Source organism: Stegastes partitus, unplaced genomic scaffold, assembly GCF_000690725.1.
Source record: "Stegastes partitus isolate 25-593 unplaced genomic scaffold, Stegastes_partitus-1.0.2 Scaffold151, whole genome shotgun sequence".
NCBI classification, from domain to species: domain Eukaryota; kingdom Metazoa; phylum Chordata; class Actinopteri; family Pomacentridae; genus Stegastes; species Stegastes partitus.
Genome location: NW_007577882.1, coordinates 91587 through 113398, shown reverse-complemented (window position 1 = coordinate 113398; position 21812 = coordinate 91587). Strand labels below are relative to the sequence as shown.

The window sequence follows — 21812 nt, the reverse complement described above, 5'->3', positions numbered from 1 at the left end:
CCCACCAAGCCTGTCTCCTGGTAACAGGCGTTGTGTATGTCGATTGGTCAGTTTCTGAGAAGGAACAGGGATGTTTTGACATTTAACATAAATAGATTAGCTTACATCTCTGCCCCCCCCCCGTTGCTGCTGTCCTCCGATCAGCAACACATGCTGAGGCTTGCATGGGATATTTGTCGATTCATTTTCCCGTTTATCATAAATGTGAAGAGCCTGCGCTCACAGGAGAGCCTGTATCTGTGTCACATCAGCTCATCTTATAACTTACCCATGTGACCAGCTAATGGTTTAACAGGGAGATTCTTAGAGAGTGAACTCAAAGTGCTAAACACCAATCACTGCTTGTTGACTTTGCTTGTTAAAAGCGTTTTATGTTTAGGGTGCACTTAAACAATGAAATACAGATTGCCTTGAGTAATGTTTAACAACATCATGCCACATGGAACTGATCTATCCAGTCTGACTTCTTTGAAAAATGTGCTCTGCTTTGTTCGTTTGCACCTCAGCGCCACTGGCTCATCCTTTCACTACGGTTTTGGCCCGGTTTACCCTCAGTGTCATAAAGTTTACTCAGTTTGTAAAGTCTTCAAAGGTTACTTAAGGAATCGTTAGTTGTTTTTTTTTAAATCTCTGTTTAAAAAACTGTCTGGAATCACAGGAAGTAAAATAAAAATCAAATAAAATGATATAAATCTGGTAATTGCAGGGAAGGAGGCAATAAAAACGGAGAACTGGAATGGTTTCACGTCCAACAACAGGCGTTAGTTTCTCTTTTGAGTGGTTTTTTGCTGCTTTACTCATAATGCCACCCAATAGCTCAGGCTAATTTGTGGTGGACTGCAGACGCCTACCACCAGAGACACCTGTCCCTGCACACAAGTGACACAATGGAGGTTTTAACATACAGGGGATTTCATGGCTCAGTACCTCTTCAGTATTGTCGAACTAGTACTCGAGGAACCTGATTATATTCGGCTGTTTACGTGCATGTTCGAATATCTCTGTAACATCTGTGCTGATAGTCATATTCAGTCTTTATTAAACACTAGATTTCCAGAGATACTTAATGCAGAGTGACTAAGACAATTTGGTAAATGATTTATTTAAATGGAATTGGTTTAAGAGTTTATGTAACTATTACTTGGCTCGTTGGGTCCAGGAAAGCCTGTTTAGGTAAACCATTGCTATTATGCATTTCCTTTTTTCATGCTCAGTGTTTATCATTGAAAGATCCAGACCTTAAGAAAATTGTGCTCAACACTCCTGCATCATGTGCGATCCTCCTCCAAGTCACACTTTCTCCTGAAAATGTGTTTGAAATTGGAAGATCAGAGCACGTGACATGTTGGTTAGAAAGTCAAGCTTTGACTTGTACACAGACTGCCTGGAAAAAGTCATCATTGACTGGTACATTGTTAGTGCTGAAACCACTGATAAACTGACATTAAAGTGATTGCATAGTTGTGAAAAGTATGGTTTTACTTCATATCAATGTTGTTGTTTTTTTTTTTTTTGCTGTCACGCTGTGTTCGGAGAGCTGCCTGATCACATCATCCAGTACCACCATGACATTTTAACTCGTAGGTGGACGTTTTGCTTTCACCACTTACTGACTCACTTGTCTCAAAGTTCCCTCAATAGTCTAATTTTAGTCAGAGGAATTGCATTTCTTATTAACAAGAGGGGTATGGTTAGCTAAAAGGTCACAGGTTCAAACCAAACTACAGTTTACAATACAGCCCTCATAAAGTTGTATTGTTATGTGCCTGCAGGTCATGATTTCCACAATTCCTCGAACAGTGCGGGACTTTGTGGGGATTGTGGTGATTTACAGAATACCATTAGTACCTCAATGTGCTAGAAAACTTGTTTTTATTCTGTGTTGTTGGTAGTCTTTTATTCTACATCGTCATGCCATGGCTTTACAAAAAAGAAGACAGTTTGCTGTGTAGTTTTATTGAATTCTTCTACTGAGTGAAATGCGACAACATTTGTCATGGTGTCATTTTTTTTATCCTTGGACGTTATTTATGGACATATCTGGTTCTTTATATATAGATTTAAAGTGGGGACAAATCTGCGACTAACCTTGTGAGATAGTTAATGTTCGTGATTTTTTTAAGACAGCCTCAGGCACGGACCACAAAAAGCAGCTTACAAAATGACTCTGTAAACAGATCTACTACGACATTGTCTGTTAGGTGAACTTTAGTGCAGCTTCACATTTTCTTTCTCTCTTTTTTTTTTCTTCCCTGTTCGAGAAGGCGGGCCATGTTCACAGATCACAGGAATGTTTTTCTTCAAGAGTTTCAGTGTAATTTTTAGCAACCACACTGACAATGCACAGCCTTGTGAATGATTGAGCTTTTTTTTTATTCTGCTTGCCAATAATAAGATTTAAAGGGACAGTTCTGCCTAGTTTTCATCCTGCTAAATAATTCTTTTGTCATGCTCTTTTGATAAAAGGGGAGTGGAACCTACAGATTCATTCACAACTTTTAATTAATTTCTTAATGTATGTGCTCCAGTCCACCTTTGTCCTCTGAAAGAGTCACTCAGGTTAGAAACACCTTATTCAGCTGCATTTTCCTAGTAGGTGTTTGGAGAACCCTGATTTTACTCTGCTTTTTGATAACTCAAAGCTGTGTATCTGAAGGTCATTGTATTACTATGCACAGGCACCCATTGTTGAAGCGCCACAATCTGCACGGGCATCACACTGAGACCAAAATCTGGCCCATTGCCCGTCTGTTAGACCAAACCCAATGGATGCAGAAAGCTGCTTTGGTCATAAATTAAAACTTTCTCAAAAATACATAATTGTAGATGTGATGCAAGCCTACACAGAAGCAGTCCACCAGCTCAAAACAAAGTGGTCTGCAATAGCTAATAAGCAATTGTTTGTGCATGTTGTTGCCAAGTTTTGTACACTGACGGCAACAGATTTAAGCCAGCAGTCGGTATATGACCCTGTACACCACTTGCCTTACCTATGAAGTCACAGCACAGCTCCAATGTTTCCTGCTGTTAGTGAAAATAAACATTTGTGGTAAACGCAGTGCTCCTTCTCAGACTGATCGTGCCAGCTGAGGTTATAATGCAGAGCAGATCTGCAAGCAAGGATCATACAGGGTCATGATGTTCCCAGAATGAAGATGACATCCCAGAATCACAGGGGGTTTTGTGAAGCTCCCCTTTAGCAAGTTTTACTTTATTTTATCTCTTGCTAGCTATTAGCCTCCCAGGCTAGTGCAACACAATAACCACTCTTGTAGTTTCCTCGCTGCAAACACGTGACATACAACAGATGTACAGTTTTGGGCACAGCGAGAGAGATAAGATGGCAGGAAGATGTTGGTACCAAACCAAACCCACCCTGAGCCAGAAGTTGTGCACACCTAAAGGATCCAACTCAAACTGAGACCTGATAGTTGAGGGTTGTGTCAATCTTTTTAAATCTGAGAGGACTGCATTCCCTTATAAATAGCTAACAGATGATGCGATGCTCTTGTAGTATGCTCTATTGTACTTCACTGGTGGCCATTAGTCACTGTCACTACATTGTGATGTTATCTATAGTTCTGGACTCATATGAGCTCATGTTAAAATAGAGCCGTCTGTTTTACGATACGTTTGCAATGAACACAGTTATAAATGCATCAGACTGCTATGTGGTCGCTGATTGAAAGGTATTTTAAAACACTGACTAAACCTGTCATGTATGTTTCTAAAATACTGAGTGCGCTTGTCTAACAACTGTAATGATTCTCCGTCTCTCACTACTGTCACAGATTTATTGCCAGTGCCTGTGCACGAAGCCTCCACATTCAGCAAGGTGTTGGAAGAAGAGCTCAGCCCAATGCAGTGCTGGAGAAAGTGTTTACATCCATCACAAAGGTTTGGACCATCTCTTTCTTCTTTAAAAAAACATTTGTGCTTCTGTAATAATGATAATTACAATAATTATCAGTAATGGTTGACAAGTCCTTCACATTATCTGACAACTCAAGACATGTATAATTACTAAATTGGTCTTGTAAAGGTTAGGACAATAGATTGACAATATAAGGCCAAGCTCAATAAATGTGGTATTAATTAGATGGAACAGATATTTTAATTGACAGAAGGCATCCACATTTTTTTTGGTTTTATAGCATTTCTGTATTATTGTACAGAAATATAAGTCAGATGTATCAGGGCTTTCAGAAAATCATTGTTTTTCACTTATAATTCCGTGTAGAGTGCTGCGCTTATCGCTGTCGCAAAATTGTTGCAATGATGAAAATTCTTATCTGATATGGACGTCAGCTTTTATTCAGTTCAGGTGACTCATTCCTAGCTCTGTTTAGGCTAACTGTGCTAATAATAGATTTTTATGATTCTCTAGGACAACTGATTACTTTATTACTGATTAGCTGCTGATTATTTTTTTTAAGTTATATATTAATGCTTGTCCTAGTAAAATTAAAAAAAGAAAGAAAGAAAGAATCAACATATTATAAGCATATTATATCATATGTCAAGTATGTGTGGCAAAGAAAAGCAGCAAATCATCAGATTTGCGCAGCTGGTACTTTTATTTAGATTTTAAAGAATGCTGGCTGATCTTAAACACACCGTAAACTGCAGTAGGAGAACTCATGTGAGATATTTGTGTTTCACTCTGCCTTGTGGGTCACATGCCAGGCATACATTTTTTAATTTAGCTGTGTTTCAGTATCCCTGGTTAAAATAATATTCAATGTTTTCTTTGCCATCACAAACTGGAAATGGTGTCATAATGTAGATCAAATAATTCCCAAAAGTTCACTATACAATCTGCGAGACAAATGCAATACCTGTCTATGCCCAACTTCAGTTCCTTCAGACTCCTGCATCTGATTTCATGACAGTCACGTGAAACAAAACAAATGCACATTTTTGACATGCAGAAGCTGTATCAGCTTTTGTTCTCTTTTTTTGTTTTTAAATTGCCAAATTCATATGCTCTCGCTGAGTCTGATATTGTCTGAGGCTCAGAAATGAAAGTCCAAATTGTGAATTGTTTGCAAAATTGCTATAATTCATGATCTGAACACTGTGTATGTAATTAAGCAAACATTGTTCGTCCCAGTTGGGCTCCTCATTCTAAGCTAAGCTGTTTGCTGTTTCTTCCCTCTTGTGACAGAATCCAGACTCTCGCCATCTGGACGGTCTGTCCAAGCAGCTGGACTGGGAGGTGCGAAAGGTCCAGCGTTGGTTCAGACACCGCAGGAATCAAGATAAACCCAGCACACACACCAAGTTCTGTGAGAGCATGTAGGTTAATTCCTATTGTGTTCACCTTTAACCTCTCTGCAGGCTTGAGTACACAGTGGTTGTGTTTTTTGTGCGGGTGATAGTGTGTGTATGTTCCAATAGTTCTGTCTTTGTAAGCACAGGATTGAGATTTAGACCATCACAGTTTTATCTGGTTCTTCAAGATTGTTTCTTGTCATGACCTAGATTTAGATTTACAATTGAAGTTGAAATAAACCTATGTTAGAAGAGGGGTCTAAAGTGGTACATGTACTGTGATGGTTAGGGCTTGTGTCTGTCTGTATTTGATTTCATCCCTTTCACTGTAAATTCAGTCGTAATTTCTTCTCTTTTGCCTCTAGGTGGAGATTTACATTTTATTTGTACATATTTACCTATGGGTTCCGGTTTCTGCTGCAGGTGAGCACACCCACAAATAAAGCCTCGAAAGAGTGATAAACAGGGTGGAGAAAATTTGCTGTTGGTATATTATTTGATTGATATTGACGGATGATTGTTTGCTGTGCTAATGTGGTTTTTCCTTTTTTATGTTTTTAGTCCCCTTGGTTGTGGGATACACGGCAATGCTGGTACGGTTACCCCTATCAGGTATGAAGCAGTATGTGTAATCTGTATGACTTTAACACACTGCCTGATCTTAAATACATGATGTTAAACTAAAGTTACTAGTATACACAATATCAGTTTAAAGTCAGGATAAGTTCTATTTTATGTTCTGATTGGCTGGCTGATAATAAAAAAAACACACAAAAAAAACTGGTTTGTCATGTACAACATCAACATCCCCAGTGTTTCAGGTGCTCAAGTGTTTCTTATCATTTAAAATGGCCAATAGGATTGGGGCTGTTACAATATAAACCACAAGATGCTAAAAGTTGTCAAATGGCTTCTATCGAATGACAAACTTCCTCCTTTAATATCTCTGGCTGTGTCTAAAATTATATATATACATTTTATGCATAAATCATTTACATTTCTTTCTTGGTTGTCAAATATTTACCTCCCTAAATTTCAAGGAAATATGCTGTATTAATGCTTATATTTTACCCCTTTATCCATTACAGTGCGCAGAATATCCATCCTTATGTGTAGGGCTTTTTGATTGTGTAGACTGAAACTAGACGCACTGTCAGACATGACACAATTCTTTGGAAAGCACAGCCTCTCAGGCCTCATTGCTTAAGTAAACTTGGTGATCATCTTGGTGATTCACGTGGTCACAATGTGTGTCATGATGATCTGTCATATTCTTTAACTGTGCAGGTCACATATCCGTCACTCTTATCACTGTGTAGTAACTACAACGTGAAGGAAGTTCTTATTAGGATTGATCAGCTCAACCTCTTTGCTCTGTGTTTCTTCAGGTCATGACTCCGGGTCTTTATCACTACTATGTGACAGAACTGGCCTTCTACTGGTCACTCATGTTCTCCCAGTTCACCGACATTAAAAGGAAGGTGAGAGGAACGCTGGTTCAGTGTCGGTTAGATTTGACAACACTGGATACTGAACAGTTGCCACTCCCTGTTAAACATTGGCCAATCTGTCCATTGTTCCTGATTTGGCAGTGGCTGTGTGGATGAGTGTGCATTTGCATATGTGATGCAGGGTTTTTCACATGAATACACATAAGTCAAAGTGCATTAAGAATAACCTTGACTTGCAAGTTTGCTGTATTACAAATGCTTTCAGTTGATGTAATTCAAGAGGGTCACATGTTTTTTTGTTTTTTGTGAGGGGGTGGGGTGCCGCTGATGCTGCCCAGTCTGTGAATGCTTTGTATTTTCAGCATGAGGGCACCCACTGTCATGTGATTGCAGGATGGAGCAGGCCTAAGTCTATTAGAATTACAGAAATTCCACAGGATGCCAGCGTATTAGAGCTGGAGTTAGTTACAGCCGCAGACACTTTGCGTTTATGTTTAGATGTTGTATACAGCAAATGCCTAGAATATGATGCTTGTTTTAATTTGAACACCCTGGTCTTTTTAAAAAAAATTTAGGTTAGTTTCATTCATTGTTTAAAATATGATACTAAATGAGGAAGACGAAGCTCCCACTCAGCTGATCGCTTCGGTAGACATGTGTTTATCAAGCTAAAGGCCTTTGTTCATGTAGGAAATTCCAAAAGGCTTTTCTCACCCTTTGCACTACCTTTGTTCCAAATCACAAAAGTAGTGTGTAAATATGTACATTAAAAGGTATTTCCAAACAATCAAAAGACCCAGCACGCTGCAGTGGTTTTCAAAGTTAAATTACTCAGCAGTTGCTGTGTTTTAAAGCCTCCAGAAAGGTCCATGATAGAAATACACATTGCACTTTGCTAGGTGGATGCCGCACTGTGCAGAACTTTAATCTGTATTCTCCCACATGCAGCAGATGTTGACATGTTCGTATGCAAGAACTGGGCACCTTCTGTTAATAGCATTATGATAGCGCTGGTTTAATAGAATATCGAACCTGCTGAATGTATATTGGTTCAAATTTATGCGAACACATTATTTTTTTCTCCCTCAATCTGTTGTAGACCTCTGTCTGCCCACTGCTGCTGTCAGCAGGATGAGTTGACTGTCAGATGCACATGCCTTCTGTTTGAGCTGTGGTATAAGGCTCTGCCTTTGTGTTTGTCTTTGAGTGCTCTGCACTGTTAATCTTTCACCTGTATCTTCTCTTGCTGTATAAATATAGCACAGCCATTAAGTGAGATTTGAGTTCAGTTCAGTTTTAGATGTCTGTTTCCTCCTAAAGAGTGAGCATTGACTGTTAGGTAATAATGATGAGGAAATTTAGTACATTTGAGCTGTTTTGTTCATGCTGTTACCAAACCGGATCTACACTCACATTGACCAGACAATTATTTTACAGCTCTATAAAAGTACAGCTGTGAACGTCATGGAGTGTTTGCAAGCAAGCACAATATTGCACTTTGCCATATTTACTTTTTCATGACCTTTATGAGGACAACCTGCCATTTCTTTCTATTTTGTGACAGCTGAACTGAAATAATAGTTTTGGCATTTGGGTTGACATGATGTTTGCAGCCGAGAGACAGCTGTTGTTTTGAAGCTGACAGACTAATAACTTCACTTTGAAATTTTGTGTCAGGATCCATTTAATTCAAGTATTGACTTTACATGTTATTTGTAAAACTTAAAAGGGTCTTTTGTGCAGTCATATGAAACAATAAGTATATAGAAATCATGGGATAGTTCATTTTATCATGTGATTCTAAGTTCTATATACCTATAGATAATTGGGTATAGTTAAACCAGGAATAGTTTGCCTTTTCAGTCAAAAGTAACCTTATGTAATACTGTTTCCTGGAAAAAATAGAAGCTCAGAAGCTAGCATTGCCATGACTTTTTGTAGGTGTTTTCCATGATTTCCCCTCGTCTCTGACAGAGGCTGCTGAAATTTTTGACCACTCTTTGAATGAAAACTGTCTGTTTGAAATCTTCTTACAACGATTTAATTCAATTGAAATCTGGGCTTTGACTAGTTCATTCCACATCCCCCGTATTTATTCTTTTATTTTTTTCTTATTTTTGTTCATCTGTTTAGGATTATTGTCTTATTGAAAGGTCCACTTGTGGTTCAAATGTAACTTTGGGAGAGATGACCTCACATTTGATATTGAAAAGAATTCATAGCTGAATCAATGACTACAAGCTACACAATCCTGAGACAGTGAAGCAACACCAAAAACATAACATTTCCACCACCATATTTCATTATTTCAAAAAACCTGCACTTTGCCTGTATGTTTATTGGCTAACTAGAGTTTTGCTCTGTTATTTTCGGCCAGCAAAGAATTTTTCTGGGCACACCTCCCATGCAGGTCAAATTTGTGAAATCTCTGTCTGATTGTGGACACATGCACTTCAACACCAACAACAATTGGTCCTGAGAGACTGCTTTTTGCATCGAACCGTCTCTTTAGCTGTAGCTCAGTCCTGCACAAATTGGCCCTCGTTTAAAATCTACACGGCTTGTTGACGATGTTAAAGTGGAACCGTTTATCTCTTCTTAAATCCCTTGCCAGACTCAGAAGCATCAACCACTTTTTTTTTTTTCTTGACAGCCTGAGAGAGCTTGTTAGATCTTGACTGCTTAATTAAAACACTTCAATAATAAAGAACACACCAGAGCCTGAATATCAGAGCTTTCAATGAGACAGGTTGTACCCGTCTCTCCCGAAGGAGGTTCTAATGAATTGCACCTAATCTGAAACCCCTTATTCAAAATGTGTTGATTTGAGGGTGTGACAAATGTAGGAGTGTACCAACTTTTTCCATGTTGACTGATGTGTTTTTTCATTTATGTAAAGTATCAAAATGACTAAAAAATGTCAGTTCTATCTGTCAGTTCTTTGAGGATACCACTATTATCTGTAGACACTGATTTAAAGAGCATCAAGTGTTTGCTTGCTCAGATATCCATCCATTATCTTTACACCGCTTAATACTCACTGGGTCACGGGGGGCTGGAGTCTATACATACGAGTCAAAAAGACAAGATTTAGTGAAATTACTGCTTTTAAAATGTGTTTCTACCAAATAGTTTGTTCCACTTAATGTTCCACAAGCAGTTTTTTTATATTATCTAAATAAATACTCCTATGTGTGAAGAATTAGTAGTTACATTTTAGTCAGTGTTGCACTGAAAAACTTACCAAAAACTAGGAAACAGTGGAGAAATCAATCCATCCATCCATCCATCCATCCATTATCTATACACCACTTAAACCTCACTAGGGTCACGGAGGGGCTGGAGTCTATTCCATCTGACTTAGGGTGAAGGCAGAGGACACCTTGGACAGGTCACCAGTCTATCACACACACTCACATTCACACCTACAGACAATTTAGAATCACCAATTAACCTCAACATGTTTTTGGACTTGTGGGAGGATGCCGGAGAACCCGGAGAGAACCCACGCTGCACGGGGAGAACATGTAAACTCCACGCAGCAACATCCCGGGTGTCCTCACCGGGACGCGAACCGGTGACCTTCTTCCTGTGCGGCAATGATGCTAACCATCCCGCCACCTTGCAGCCCTTGCTCAGATATGTTAGGGGGAAAAACACATTTTCAATGGGATGCACCTATTTTTTATTTATTTTTTTATTTTTTTACATAACTGTGTTTATTTTGGATTCTGTAAGAAGCATGCTCCTGGTTAATAGTTACAGCAAATCATTGACACAGATTCACCATAACTGACGTCAGAAAGGTGTGTGGGCTGATATTTCTGAGGCTATTTGGGATACGGCACAGACAGACCATAAATCCCATTTAAAGATCATTGTGTATTTGTTGTCACAGCTCGCACACACTGATCATCTCATTTGGAAAATAAATCCCCTCGCTTCCATTGTGACCTCGTTTCTGTCCCTGCTTAATTAAAGCACATTTTCCCCGGAGTAACTGCTACCTGCAGTTTCTTTTGGTCTGTTCTTAGATAGTGTTTGCTGTTTTATGTACTTCTATGTTCTTATTTATTTTATTTATGTGCCTTAATCTTGTCTCATCTAGCTTTTGTACTTGATCACAGCTTTAATTCCTGCTGTGATTTGCTATCTTAGTAATCTACCATTTTTTCAATGTTATTTGTTGCTACATTCATGCAAAAAAGGGCATCATAGTTCTTTTATTTAAAAACTAAAAAAGTATTATCTTTAATTCACAATCAGTGTTTTTTTAGTCTTCTTTCAGTGTGTGCGTACAGCACTCTAACCATGCCTCTCCCCCTTTTTAATCTCAGGACTTCCTGATTATGTTCATCCATCACCTGGCTACAGTTGGCCTCATCAGCTTTTCATACGTCAACAACATGGCGCGAGTAGGGAGCCTCGTGCTGTGTGTCCACGATGCCTCAGACTTCCTGCTAGAGGTAAGTTACACAGAGTGGCGACAGGAACGCACACTGCAAAGTTTAATGCCCTGGGGAATTGTATTGCAATTAGAAATAATGGTGTTTTGCAATTTTTATGCAGCCAAGTACAAATCACATATGCTGTACTTTTCTTTACTTATAAAAAACAGAGACATACCTTACTGTCATATTTTAGATGAACTTTGTCTTTATTTTATACTGCAGAAGAAGGAAAGTATGAATCATAAAATGGCTCCTCCAAGTATGTTGTGACTTGAATTTAAAATATCATGTTATGTGTCAAATACATCTGACATTGAGTGGGAATCATCACAAATACGATGAAGTAAGACTAAGCAGTAATAAAAACAAAATATATGGCAGGTGGAGTAAGACTTTAGTCAATTATTGAGCAGCCTTGAGTTTAACATTCAGTGGTTTCCGTTTAGGATATTTATTGTTCAGCAGCCTTTTTGCTTAACGCCAGCTGGCTTCCTGAACAATGGAGATGAATTGTGATTGTTGTTTAGTGTTTTCAGTCACTTCCACTTGGCTGAAATCCAAACTGAATAGGAGACATGCCTGTGAATTTGATGCGTTTGATGTGTGGAGCAAAAGTTCTTCACATCACAAAACTTATCTTAATGTTTTATTTCTGTTTTTTTTTTTTTTTCTTTTTTCTTTTTTCTCCAACAGGCAGCCAAGCTGGCCAACTATGCCAAGTACCAGCGCTTGTGTGACTTCCTCTTCATTGTGTTTAGTGTGGCATTCTTTATCACACGTCTTGTAATATTTCCAATATGGTGAGTACTTTGCCACCTGAATATTGTAACTAACTCTGCCTTATTTTGCTGTTTATTGATGCACCTCTTTGCACATTGCAAATAGAATGGTTTCATGTTAGTTCTTTGGTGAGGCTATGTCTGTCTTTTTCTTTAATCCGGAAAAATGTTCAAGCTTTAGCTTTAATACTTGCTGAGCTCAGGTTAGAAATTGGGCAAACTTTTTTTTTTTTTAGTTTTGTTTTTGTAAACAACTGCTTGCACAAAAAAATGTCATAATCACACTTTGCTTTAATTTCTTTAATAGCTGTAATTTCAGTACATATCCTGTTGCTGTAATTAGTAACGCTAATCAGAAACACACAGCCTGTACTGTGCAGTCCTTACATGTGTTTCAGGTGACCTGAGAATGAAAACTACTGTGCTCTGTTGTTTGGAAACAACTATAATGTCAGGCAACTAGCTGCAGCTTGTACAGCGGATGAGGTATTTTCCGGAACACCTACAGTGACTGATGTACAGATTTGTCACTATTTTAGTTCTTGTCCAGAGCACTGAGATCTGTGTTGATGTTTAGGCTCTGGAAACTGTTCAGATGATGGCTATTCCTCGACAGATACCTGGATGTTGCAGCTCATCCTCTATATTGGCAGACAATAGCGAACCTATCATTGGTGAAAGTAACCTGAGCAGCTATATTCAGTGTCTTGGTGTGGATGAGTGATAAAGCTAGTGTTGCCGTTGCAGCTACCTGGACTGAAATCCATACCTGTGCTGGGGGAGGTGGGTCTCCTGACAACCACCTGTGACCCAGCTAGATTTAAAGGAACACCTGACCTCACCTGACATGAATTACAATCTGTACTGTTAGAATGGACCTCAGGAGCAGAGTGCTGCTCAACATCATGTTTAATACACAGTTTCACTACTTTGTCCTTCTACTGGGATAAACTATTGCTCATAAGCATGAATGTGATAATTGTCTGTTTGTCTACTTTGTTTTTTTGTAGGGTCCTGAACTCCACTATGTTTGAGAGCTGGTCCATAGTCGGGCCATTCCCGTCTTGGTGGCTCTTCAACTTCTTACTGCTGGTCCTCCAAGTGCTGCATATCATCTGGTCCTACCTCATAGCTCGTATAGCTATCAAAGCCATGCTGCGAGGCAAGGTGGGTCGCTGGGAGACTAATGAGAAGTACTGTAATGTAGGGCTGAGACGGCTAGTTGGTCAAATTCAGCTAATAGTCAAACAGTTTTGACAATTGTTTATACTATTTTTTAGGGTTTTTTTTCTTTTAAGAAAAGAGCTTTACTTCGGGCTTCCTAAATAGGACAATTTGTTTGCTTTTGAAATCATAAATTGATAGTATTGGGGACTCTGCACTATCCCCTGACATTTTCAGTTAACTGTAAAAATTAGCAGTGAATCAGTCGACAGTGAAAATCCTGATCCTGCAGTAATGACCTAGTGAGGGGTTTATTATCGTACTCATCTATGCTGCCAAAAAGTTGGTGTTGCAGCTATTATAGTAATATTTTCTTTCAGTTTCCATGTTAACTACCTGGTGTTGAGCCTATGTTTTAGTCAAGCACAACTTTAACAAAAATTGGTGCCGATTTTCTTTTTGCATTTCATTATATAATTCAAAACTCTTTTATTCTAGTTTGTATGGAAAGTTAATAAAAAAAAAGAACTCCACGTCCACTCCAAACTTGGATACCACAGGACTTTGAATAGATCAGATAACAATCAGATAAGTCTTGGAAGAGCAACAAAGATCAAAATCTACAATAGGCCCAACCTGGGATGTGTCTGTGATCACAGAACGTTTATTGAAATGTACAACGTAACACCACGGCTATTTTTGGTGATGCATTTGCTGCCTCTTCACATTTTTCCCATCTGTCCCTGACTCTGTCTTATTCTCTCTGCAGACGCAGTTTGTTTCCTCCCCCTCTGGAATGAGAGAGGGAGATCCTGTCTTTCTCTCTATCTTTGTCCAATGAGCCCTCTTCAACTGCTCTCTTGCTTTTTCTCCATCTGCTCTGTCTGCTTGACAACTTCACCTTCTCTGTTTTTGGCTGTAAGTTTCTTTTCACACACTCTGCTGCAATTCCTTTCACAAATCTTAATTTCCTTTGTCTATCCGCTTCCAGTAGAACTCAGTGTAGTTGCAGTGGATCTAATTGGACAGCTGTTGCAATGGATTGACACTTAGACTGAACCCTACTGACTAACTCAGCAGTAGGAGGAGAGTTGTAAATGATGAGTAATGTGGTGATAGTGTCATGAATGTCAGGTATGCCCAACTGTTTCTCATTAGTCAGGAGCGTGTTGAAATTGTCCCACACCACCACCCTGTGGCAAATTTTGTATAAGAAGACGCCAGACATTAGACTAAAGCACCGTTGTTGATTTTTTTTACTTTGAAATGCTTCAATATGATACAATAACTCTTCATTGGTTGTGTCTTTGCAGTGTAAGAAGTTTAACCAAATAGTGACTTCTCTTTGTCAGGCCTTTACTTAATTAGTTTTAAAGGGAAAAACGAGAGTATATCACATTAAACAAACTATGATGGACAAAAGACAGAGACATAATCAGTTGTGTTTATCAGCATAAAAATGGGTCCCTTGATATGTCATGCAGTAACATCCGCAACTACAGAGCCCTCAGTAGAGGGACATAGTTGCCCAATGTATGCATGTCTACCTGATGCTGTGTTTTACTGTGTGCCTACTTGAGGATGACCTTGCCTTGATTTTGCCTTAAAATGATGCATAATGTAACAAGAGCTTAGTATGTCATGTAACACAGATATTTTGCATGAAGGGGAAGCGTTTTGCTGTAATTTACGCCTACGGCTAAGCACAAGAAGTATGACCATGAGTTTGACCTTGACCTTTCATCCAAGGCCAAATATCACATCACCAATATGTGTTCCTATCTGGTTGTAATGAGAAACTGTGTTTACCTTACACCTTTTCCAAGGTATAATGGATTTAAAATTTGTGATGATTTGAGACCTTCAGTGAGACCTTGACCTTTGTCTCAAGGTCATATGTTACATCCCCAGTTTATAGGCCTCAAATATCTTCCTAAGTTAGTGACTAAACTTATGTCTTTTTGTGCATTTTCAGTCATATAGAGCTGTTTTGGGAGAATGCGACCTTTGACCTCTGTAGCGGTCACCCATGCATGTATTGACCCCAAAATCTAATCACTCCGAGAAGGGACCATACCGAGGTCATCTATGAAGTTTCAGGTTCAAACTCCTCTCCTGTAAATTGCTAGACTGTGAACAGACAAAAAAAAAAGAAAGAAACTGCACGCACGCACACACACACAAAACACACGGGTACGATGACTCTACAGTTGCCTATCGTACTACATCCTACAACAAATACTACAGATTGGCTCACATTCAATCTGTCGTTTCAGTTACCTCAGTGTTTGTTTTCATTAGGTGTTCACATGTTGCTCAAGAGCTTGTTAACGTAAAATCTTTTCTTCCTGTCTTGCAGGTGTGCAATGATGTGCGCAGTGACATTGAGAGCAGCTCAGAGGATGAGCCTGACACGCCCACAGACGGCCTCCAGACCTCCCCCTACACCCCCAAGGGAGAAAATGGCACTAATGGCCACTGTGCTGCTGCCAAGGCCCGAGCACAGAACCACAGCAGCTGGTGACACGGAGCCCGAAGCCAGTAGCCCCCTGCAGTTCATCCCTCACAGCATCTGAAAGAGCTTTGTTTGTCTTACGACATCCTCTGACGTGCAAGGCTCACTCGTGCACACACACACACACTCTCTCTCTTACACGCACACATTCCACTGACAGTGAGCGTGCACAGATTCATATGTTGGTGGACTAATGATGGATGTGCAGACACTGACAACGGCTGTGGAGAGCCGCACATGTAACTCCAAAGGTGACCTGTAAAAGCTCAAATGACATGGAAATCAGTTGATGCAAGTTGATTTGCATAGCCTTCTTTTTCAAATGTTGGGATTTATTTTGTGCTGAGTTTGGCTGCCGATGATTGTTAGTTTCAATGTTCTCTCCCAGTTTTATTGGTCAGATGAACTTGATTATTTTTGTTTCTAAAGGTTAATCCACACTGGATCACACAGGGCAGACATTGCATAGCAACACATTATACATACCTATGACAGTAATATTCTATTGTGATAGCTGTGGTTTTGTCAGCTTTTTAAAGCAGGACACCTGCTCTGTGAGTGGCAAGAAGTTCAACGTGCTCCAACCATTCTACCCTTTGCAGTTTATTGTGGATTTACCTTTTAACCACGTTGTTTGTGACTCATTTGTTTTACTGTTTTTTACTACTTCTTCTGAGACCAAATGTTTATGAAATTGTTTGATGTCACTGCCTATAGAGGAATCCAGGTATGAGGACCACACTAAAAGTCTGGTATCTTGTTCTCACTTGAGTGCCTTGTAAAAATGTATTTCCAAATATATTCTTTTGTTGAAAGACATCTTTCTTATTCCAGTCCTGTGTAGAAAGATGACATTACACTGCGTGTTTAAAGGCATTTAATATAACACAATACAAACAATTACAGCCATCTTCATTCCTGGAACTGCTCAGTCTGGATTTGACAGGTTACTGATGCAAATATGTTTTTGGTTAATTTGCTTGGTGAAGATTGAGAAACAAAACCTCATCCTTGTGAGGGCCCCATATGCTCATTGAAATCACACAAACATCCTGAGGAGGTAAACTTCTTTATCATTTAGTGATGGACAAAGACGATGAGGAATGGGAAATGTCCACATGTGTGCAAAAAGGAGTCCGTCTGCGTCAGTCTTTGATGACTTCAGTGTCCTGGTTCTCTGCTGCCACTTTCAGCTCGTTTTGCTTCTGCATGTAGCGGTATCCTCGCATTGCACACAGGTATCCTCCATACATGGTCAGCAGCATCATCGAGGCAGAAAAAGCCCGATAGCCAATATCTGCCAGCCGTTTTCCTGACACCATGATGAGGATCCTGAAAGAACCAGGAACAGGAAGTCAGAGCAGGTTCAGCCAAATACTGCACATCAGTGGTTGTTTAGTTATGTTTACTCAAGCACTACAGTGCTGAGCAACATGACAACAGCTGGTGTGTTGAAACACCTACAAAATGTAGCACACCACCGAGGAGGATTGCTTTATGGTCACAGTAGATTTTAATATCCAAATATTTTTGCATTAGGGTCATGGAAGTAATTTGACACCTATGGTGTTTAATTTTAGGTGATTTGCTGGATCAGCCATAACACTTTTGTTTTTTTAAACCAACTTATGGTTAATTTTTACAGAAAATTTTACCACACCATGAAGCACATCAACGCTGCAATTTAAAATAATTTATTCATAATAACAGTAATAATAAGGCACTTACATTTATACCATATGGTCTATTCACTACATTTAAAAGCTAAAACGTTTTTCAAAGTGAATACATTTATCTGATAGCTCAATACTTTACAGATCAGTATTTCGCACACAAGTTTATTAAATGTGTTACAGATTAAACAATTTATACAGCGCAACTTGATGTACTTCACTGGTGCACATAACATAGCACACCGTTAAAGTTTGTTTTTTTCCTCATGACAAGTAAGGACTTTTACTGAAATGTAATTTAGAATGCTTGGGGTTTCAATGCAATTGTTTATATATATATATATATATATATATATATATATATATAAAACGCACTGAATTTTTAGTGTATTTACAGACAGGTAAGTATAACAAACGTCCACATGTTTTGCTCACACGTAATTATCAGCAGCATTAATGAATGATGGCAACTCTTCTGGACCTGTACTGGAAGTAATAATCTGGTCCTCAACTTGAATGACTTTTGAAAAGTGAAAATAAACTCCAGTAAAAAAATACTTCAGCATTATCTGCTGAAACTATCAAATGTAAAAGTACTTTTTCTCCAGAAATTAATTGCCCCTGGGACGTGCAAATTAAGAAATGTGACATTATTTTAAGATTGTAAATACTAATACTGGAGTTGGGGCTAGTTTTTACTGCTTTAACTACAGTCAGTTTAGCCCTGCGGTTCCCAACTTAGGGGCTGGGCTCCTCCAAAGGCTCACAGGATGACTCTAAGGGGTCAGAATATAACAAATAAAACTTCTAATACACAATCTGTTTTCTCTTCATCCCCCCTTTCAAAAACATTTGGAACAAGATAACGTGGTACAGCAACATTTCTTGTATGAATTCACAAGCCTCAAACACTAGAAACCTTAAACGTTTTGCATTTTATAAGCCTCTGTATGTTTTGTGTAGAATCATTGCAAAGTAGCTACTAACAGTTGTCAAATACATGTAGTTGTTAAAATAAAGATACAACATCTGCCACTGAAATGTACTTTGTACCACAGCACAGGACGAACTGAAACAACAGCAAGGATCCATTTATAAGCACAATAATAGAGTTAAAGGGCAAAAATGTACCTGGTATACCTTTTACCCTCTGGGACTCACAACTGCAGTGAACAGCAGATGTTGTGTACAATAAGAGATGGAGCTCTTTGCTCTGATGCTCGTTAACATTTAAATCATCTGAGGTGAAGCTTAGTCTTCGTGCTCCAGTTTTATTTCAACAGACTGCAACGTACATCTGGTTTAAAGTCAGTGAATTTCAATGATGTTATTGTGCTGCTTCTACAAGTTAAACTGTTTAGTAACGCTACAAGCTAGCAAACACTGATTCAGCTGTGTATGTACACAAGTTGGCATTTTACCGACTTCTAAAATGCTCTCAAAGCCAATATTTTTGTCTTTTCTTACCTTTTACTATTTCACGCAGTAACAAGCAAAGTCTGTTTCTCAATGTCAGCACACCAGCATGCCCAATTAGCAACGAAGCTAACTCACCTTCGCTTTCGTAAGCTACGGAAGCTCGGTGGGGACCTTTCTCGTTTTGGTAAAGCTGCAGAGCGCCAACTACTGACCCGGAGTTTAAATCTTAATAATGTTCTTCCTTATCGCTTCATTTTACAGGGTAAAACATTTCTAAACATAGAGTCAGTGCAATAACTAACAGATAGTTCTGTAGTTCTATACAACAACTGCGCAGTGTAGATACATCAGCCTCTGGGCCCCCTCCTGATCCGTTCATTATGCTTTACTGGAATTAATATCAGGATAACTTTTATTTATATTTCATATATATATATATATATATATATCTGCAGGACCACCTTGTCCAGATATGACTAGTCTATATAAAATGGTTTTTTATCTGGTTGTGGTTCAGGGGTGAAAAAGCAGCAAAATCTCCCTCTTTTTTTTATCCACAGTTTAACATTTTCACAAATAGAATAAAGGTAACACAAACCCGAGACAGTGTTTTAGAGATTTCTTGCCTCTGTAAGTAAGACCACCGAGTCCGAATTTGATCTGAAAGCGGTTATAGGTCCGGATCTGGACTAATGTGGCTTAGAGAGAAAGCTGTGAAATCTCCCATTTTTCTTGGCATTTTCAAAAATAGAGCAGAGGGTTTACAAATAAGTGTGTTTCAGACAGCATTAAAAGTTTGCCCTAAAACGTCTTATATTGTTTTACATCAATTTTTAAAAAAAAAGAAAAGAGGGGGGGCAGGATATAGAATGAGTTTGCTCTGTTTGTACACGGATCGAGACTGGTTTGTCGGTTCTTACTGGGGACTGATGGTTCTGAGCACAGAGAATTTGATTTAGTATGAACTTGCACAAACTAACCACCGAGGAAACTAGACGGTCCAAACTTGACTTCCAGCCCACATTTTCCACCCGGAAGCATTAAGGAGGCGCACACATCACAATGGCAACTTGCGCGGTGAGCAGCGACGCTGATGATGAAGTCAGCGATCCTGGTGCGGCTCCTTATGGCAACTTCATAAACTACTACACGTTTAATCCTCCGGAGAACCGTCTGAGTCTGATTCCGACCACACTCCTCCAGGATTTAGGTTACAGCGACGGGCAGCAGACCACACTGATCCTGGACGTGGGATGTAATTCAGGGGTGTGTGAGCTTTTATTATTACTTTAAATGCATATATATTAACCTTTAGAACTGTGTTGTAGTCGGGACTTTTGCACACTACATCATCAAAGATTTCAGACTGAAAACATTTGTGCACGGAGTTGCCTGTATGTCTTGAACACTACATTTCCCACAATGCCATACATCTTGTCTTTCACGAAACTCTTATGACAATATCTTGTTTTTTTGTGTGTGTGTGTGTGTGTTTTTTTTGTTTTTTTTTACCTTAGAGCTTCCTCAGAGCCCCTGAAGACATACAGCGGTTTTGCAGGCAGTGTAGCTCTCTTCATGAAGAGAAAACTGAACTTTGTGATAAACCTGTTGAGCTCCTCTTTAAACTTCCATGTAAGTAACAGTTGTCCTCTCTTTTCTTTCACTGGGTGAATGACAGGACCTGAGTGTGGCCCTTTACAAACATCTAGCACAGGATCCTGTGAGCAAAGAAGAATCAGACAGGAGGAGAGTTCATCTCCTTGGCTTCGATTTGGATGAAGCCCTCATTCAGCGGGCACAGCAGACCAATCCCCTGCACAATAGCATCACATTCCTCCCTCTGGACATCACTGGAGACACCAACCAGCTGCAGGACTACCTCAAGCAGCACAGCTGCTCCCACTTCCACCTGTGTGTGTGCCTGGCTGTCACCATGTGGGTTCATTTAAACCACGGAGACTCCGGCCTGCTGCAGCTGCTCTCTCGCCTTGCCTCCATCAGCCAGCACCTCCTGCTGGAGGCCCAGCCCTGGAAGTGCTACCGTTCTGCAGCCCGGCGGCTCAGGAAGCTGGGCCGCTCAGACTTCGACCACTTTAAGACCCTGAAGATCCGGGGGGACATCACAGATCACGCCAGGGAACATCTGGAGAGTCACTGTGGCATGGAGCTCATCCAGAGCTTTGGCAGCACTGCATGGGACCGTAAGCTGCTGCTTTTCAGAAGGAGATGAGACTTAAAGAGCAGTGAGAGGTGTTCAAGAGATCAGGACAAAGAAGTAGTTGATTAACATTAATCAGCAGTGATTGTCAGTTTTCAAACAAAATTGCCAAAATTGCAGATTATTGCTTTTCAAGTGTGAAGATTTGTGGTCACCTTAAATGCTCATGAACTGATTATCTTTGGGTTTTGTGTCCTTGATTAAAGAAGTCAAGCAAACTGAAGTCAACTTTAGACATTTTGCACTATTGATCAGTGAGTCGGGATAACCAGCAGACAATCAATAACAACAAGTGTGGCTACAACAAATGATTATGTTCATTATTAATCTGCCAATTTTTTCACAATTGTGTTGTCTGAAAATAAAACGTATCCATTGAGTTCAGAGTGTAAAGGTGGCATTTTCAAGTGTTGTAGTCAAATAGTCTATTTAGAAGTGTTATAAAGCTGGAGAAAAACAGCAAATCTTCACCCTGGAGAAGCTATAACCAAATAATTATTTGACTATTTGCTTAAAAAAAACAAAAAACAAACAAAAAAAAAAAAACAGTTTGTCAAATTTATGGCAATTTGACAAATCATTGCAGTTCTTATGAAATTGCAGCATTAAAGACAAGAACTATTTATTCTCAGTCCAAAGAAACTTGGACCTGCGGCACTTTTAAGTGGATACTTAGTGGCCAAAACCTTTTGTTCATTTTCATACAGTGTTTTTCAATTTATTGCAGTCTTCACATTCTTGTTAATTGTCTAGCTTTGCAATCGTCATCAGCATTGCAGATTAAATGATAAAAAAGCGTTTTCCACGGCTTCTTCTGTATCTGGTCTGACTGTCCCACAGCAGCCAATAATGCAAAACCAAACAAAAA

General features: G+C 39.3%; 3 protein-coding genes across 6 annotated transcripts in view; 2 read left to right on the top strand and 1 right to left on the bottom strand.

The window, feature by feature from the left end:
• cers5 (ceramide synthase 5) overlaps window positions 1-16449 on the top strand; it is a 29225-nt gene extending 12776 nt beyond the window's left edge. For both annotated transcript variants that reach the window (XM_008279266.1, XM_008279264.1), the window contains 9 exons: window positions 3792-3897; window positions 5168-5298; window positions 5640-5697; window positions 5836-5886; window positions 6663-6755; window positions 11063-11191; window positions 11870-11976; window positions 12966-13122; window positions 15479-16449. In XM_008279266.1, the coding sequence (XP_008277488.1) occupies window positions 3792-3897; window positions 5168-5298; window positions 5640-5697; window positions 5836-5886; window positions 6663-6755; window positions 11063-11191; window positions 11870-11976; window positions 12966-13122; window positions 15479-15643 (997 nt within the window). In that variant the 3' untranslated portion in view covers window positions 15644-16449. The remainder of the gene's footprint in view (window positions 1-3791; window positions 3898-5167; window positions 5299-5639; window positions 5698-5835; window positions 5887-6662; window positions 6756-11062; window positions 11192-11869; window positions 11977-12965; window positions 13123-15478) is intronic.
• Window positions 16450-16497: 48 nt separating this feature from the next.
• Window positions 16498-18884, bottom strand: cox14 (cytochrome c oxidase assembly factor COX14). Of its 3 annotated transcripts, none has more exons than XM_008279261.1 (2): window positions 18862-18884; window positions 16498-16966 (listed from the first exon to the last, which is right to left on the bottom strand). In XM_008279261.1, the coding sequence occupies exon 2, from the start codon at window positions 16954-16956 to the stop codon at window positions 16780-16782; it is 177 nt and encodes a 58-aa protein (XP_008277483.1). In that variant the 5' UTR covers window positions 16957-16966; window positions 18862-18884; the 3' UTR covers window positions 16498-16779. The 3 variants fall into 3 exon arrangements, with proteins under 3 accessions (XP_008277483.1, XP_008277482.1, XP_008277484.1); XM_008279260.1 differs by having other exon boundaries at window positions 18775-18862; XM_008279262.1 differs by lacking the exon at window positions 18862-18884 and adding an exon at window positions 18439-18462.
• An 886-nt stretch (window positions 18885-19770) lies between these two features.
• bcdin3d (BCDIN3 domain containing) lies at window positions 19771-21731 on the top strand. The gene is made up of 2 exons (XM_008279259.1): window positions 19771-19992; window positions 20405-21731. The coding sequence occupies exons 1-2, from the start codon at window positions 19789-19791 to the stop codon at window positions 20954-20956; spliced, it is 756 nt and encodes a 251-aa protein (XP_008277481.1). The 5' UTR covers window positions 19771-19788; the 3' UTR covers window positions 20957-21731.
• Window positions 21732-21812: the final 81 nt, after the last annotated feature.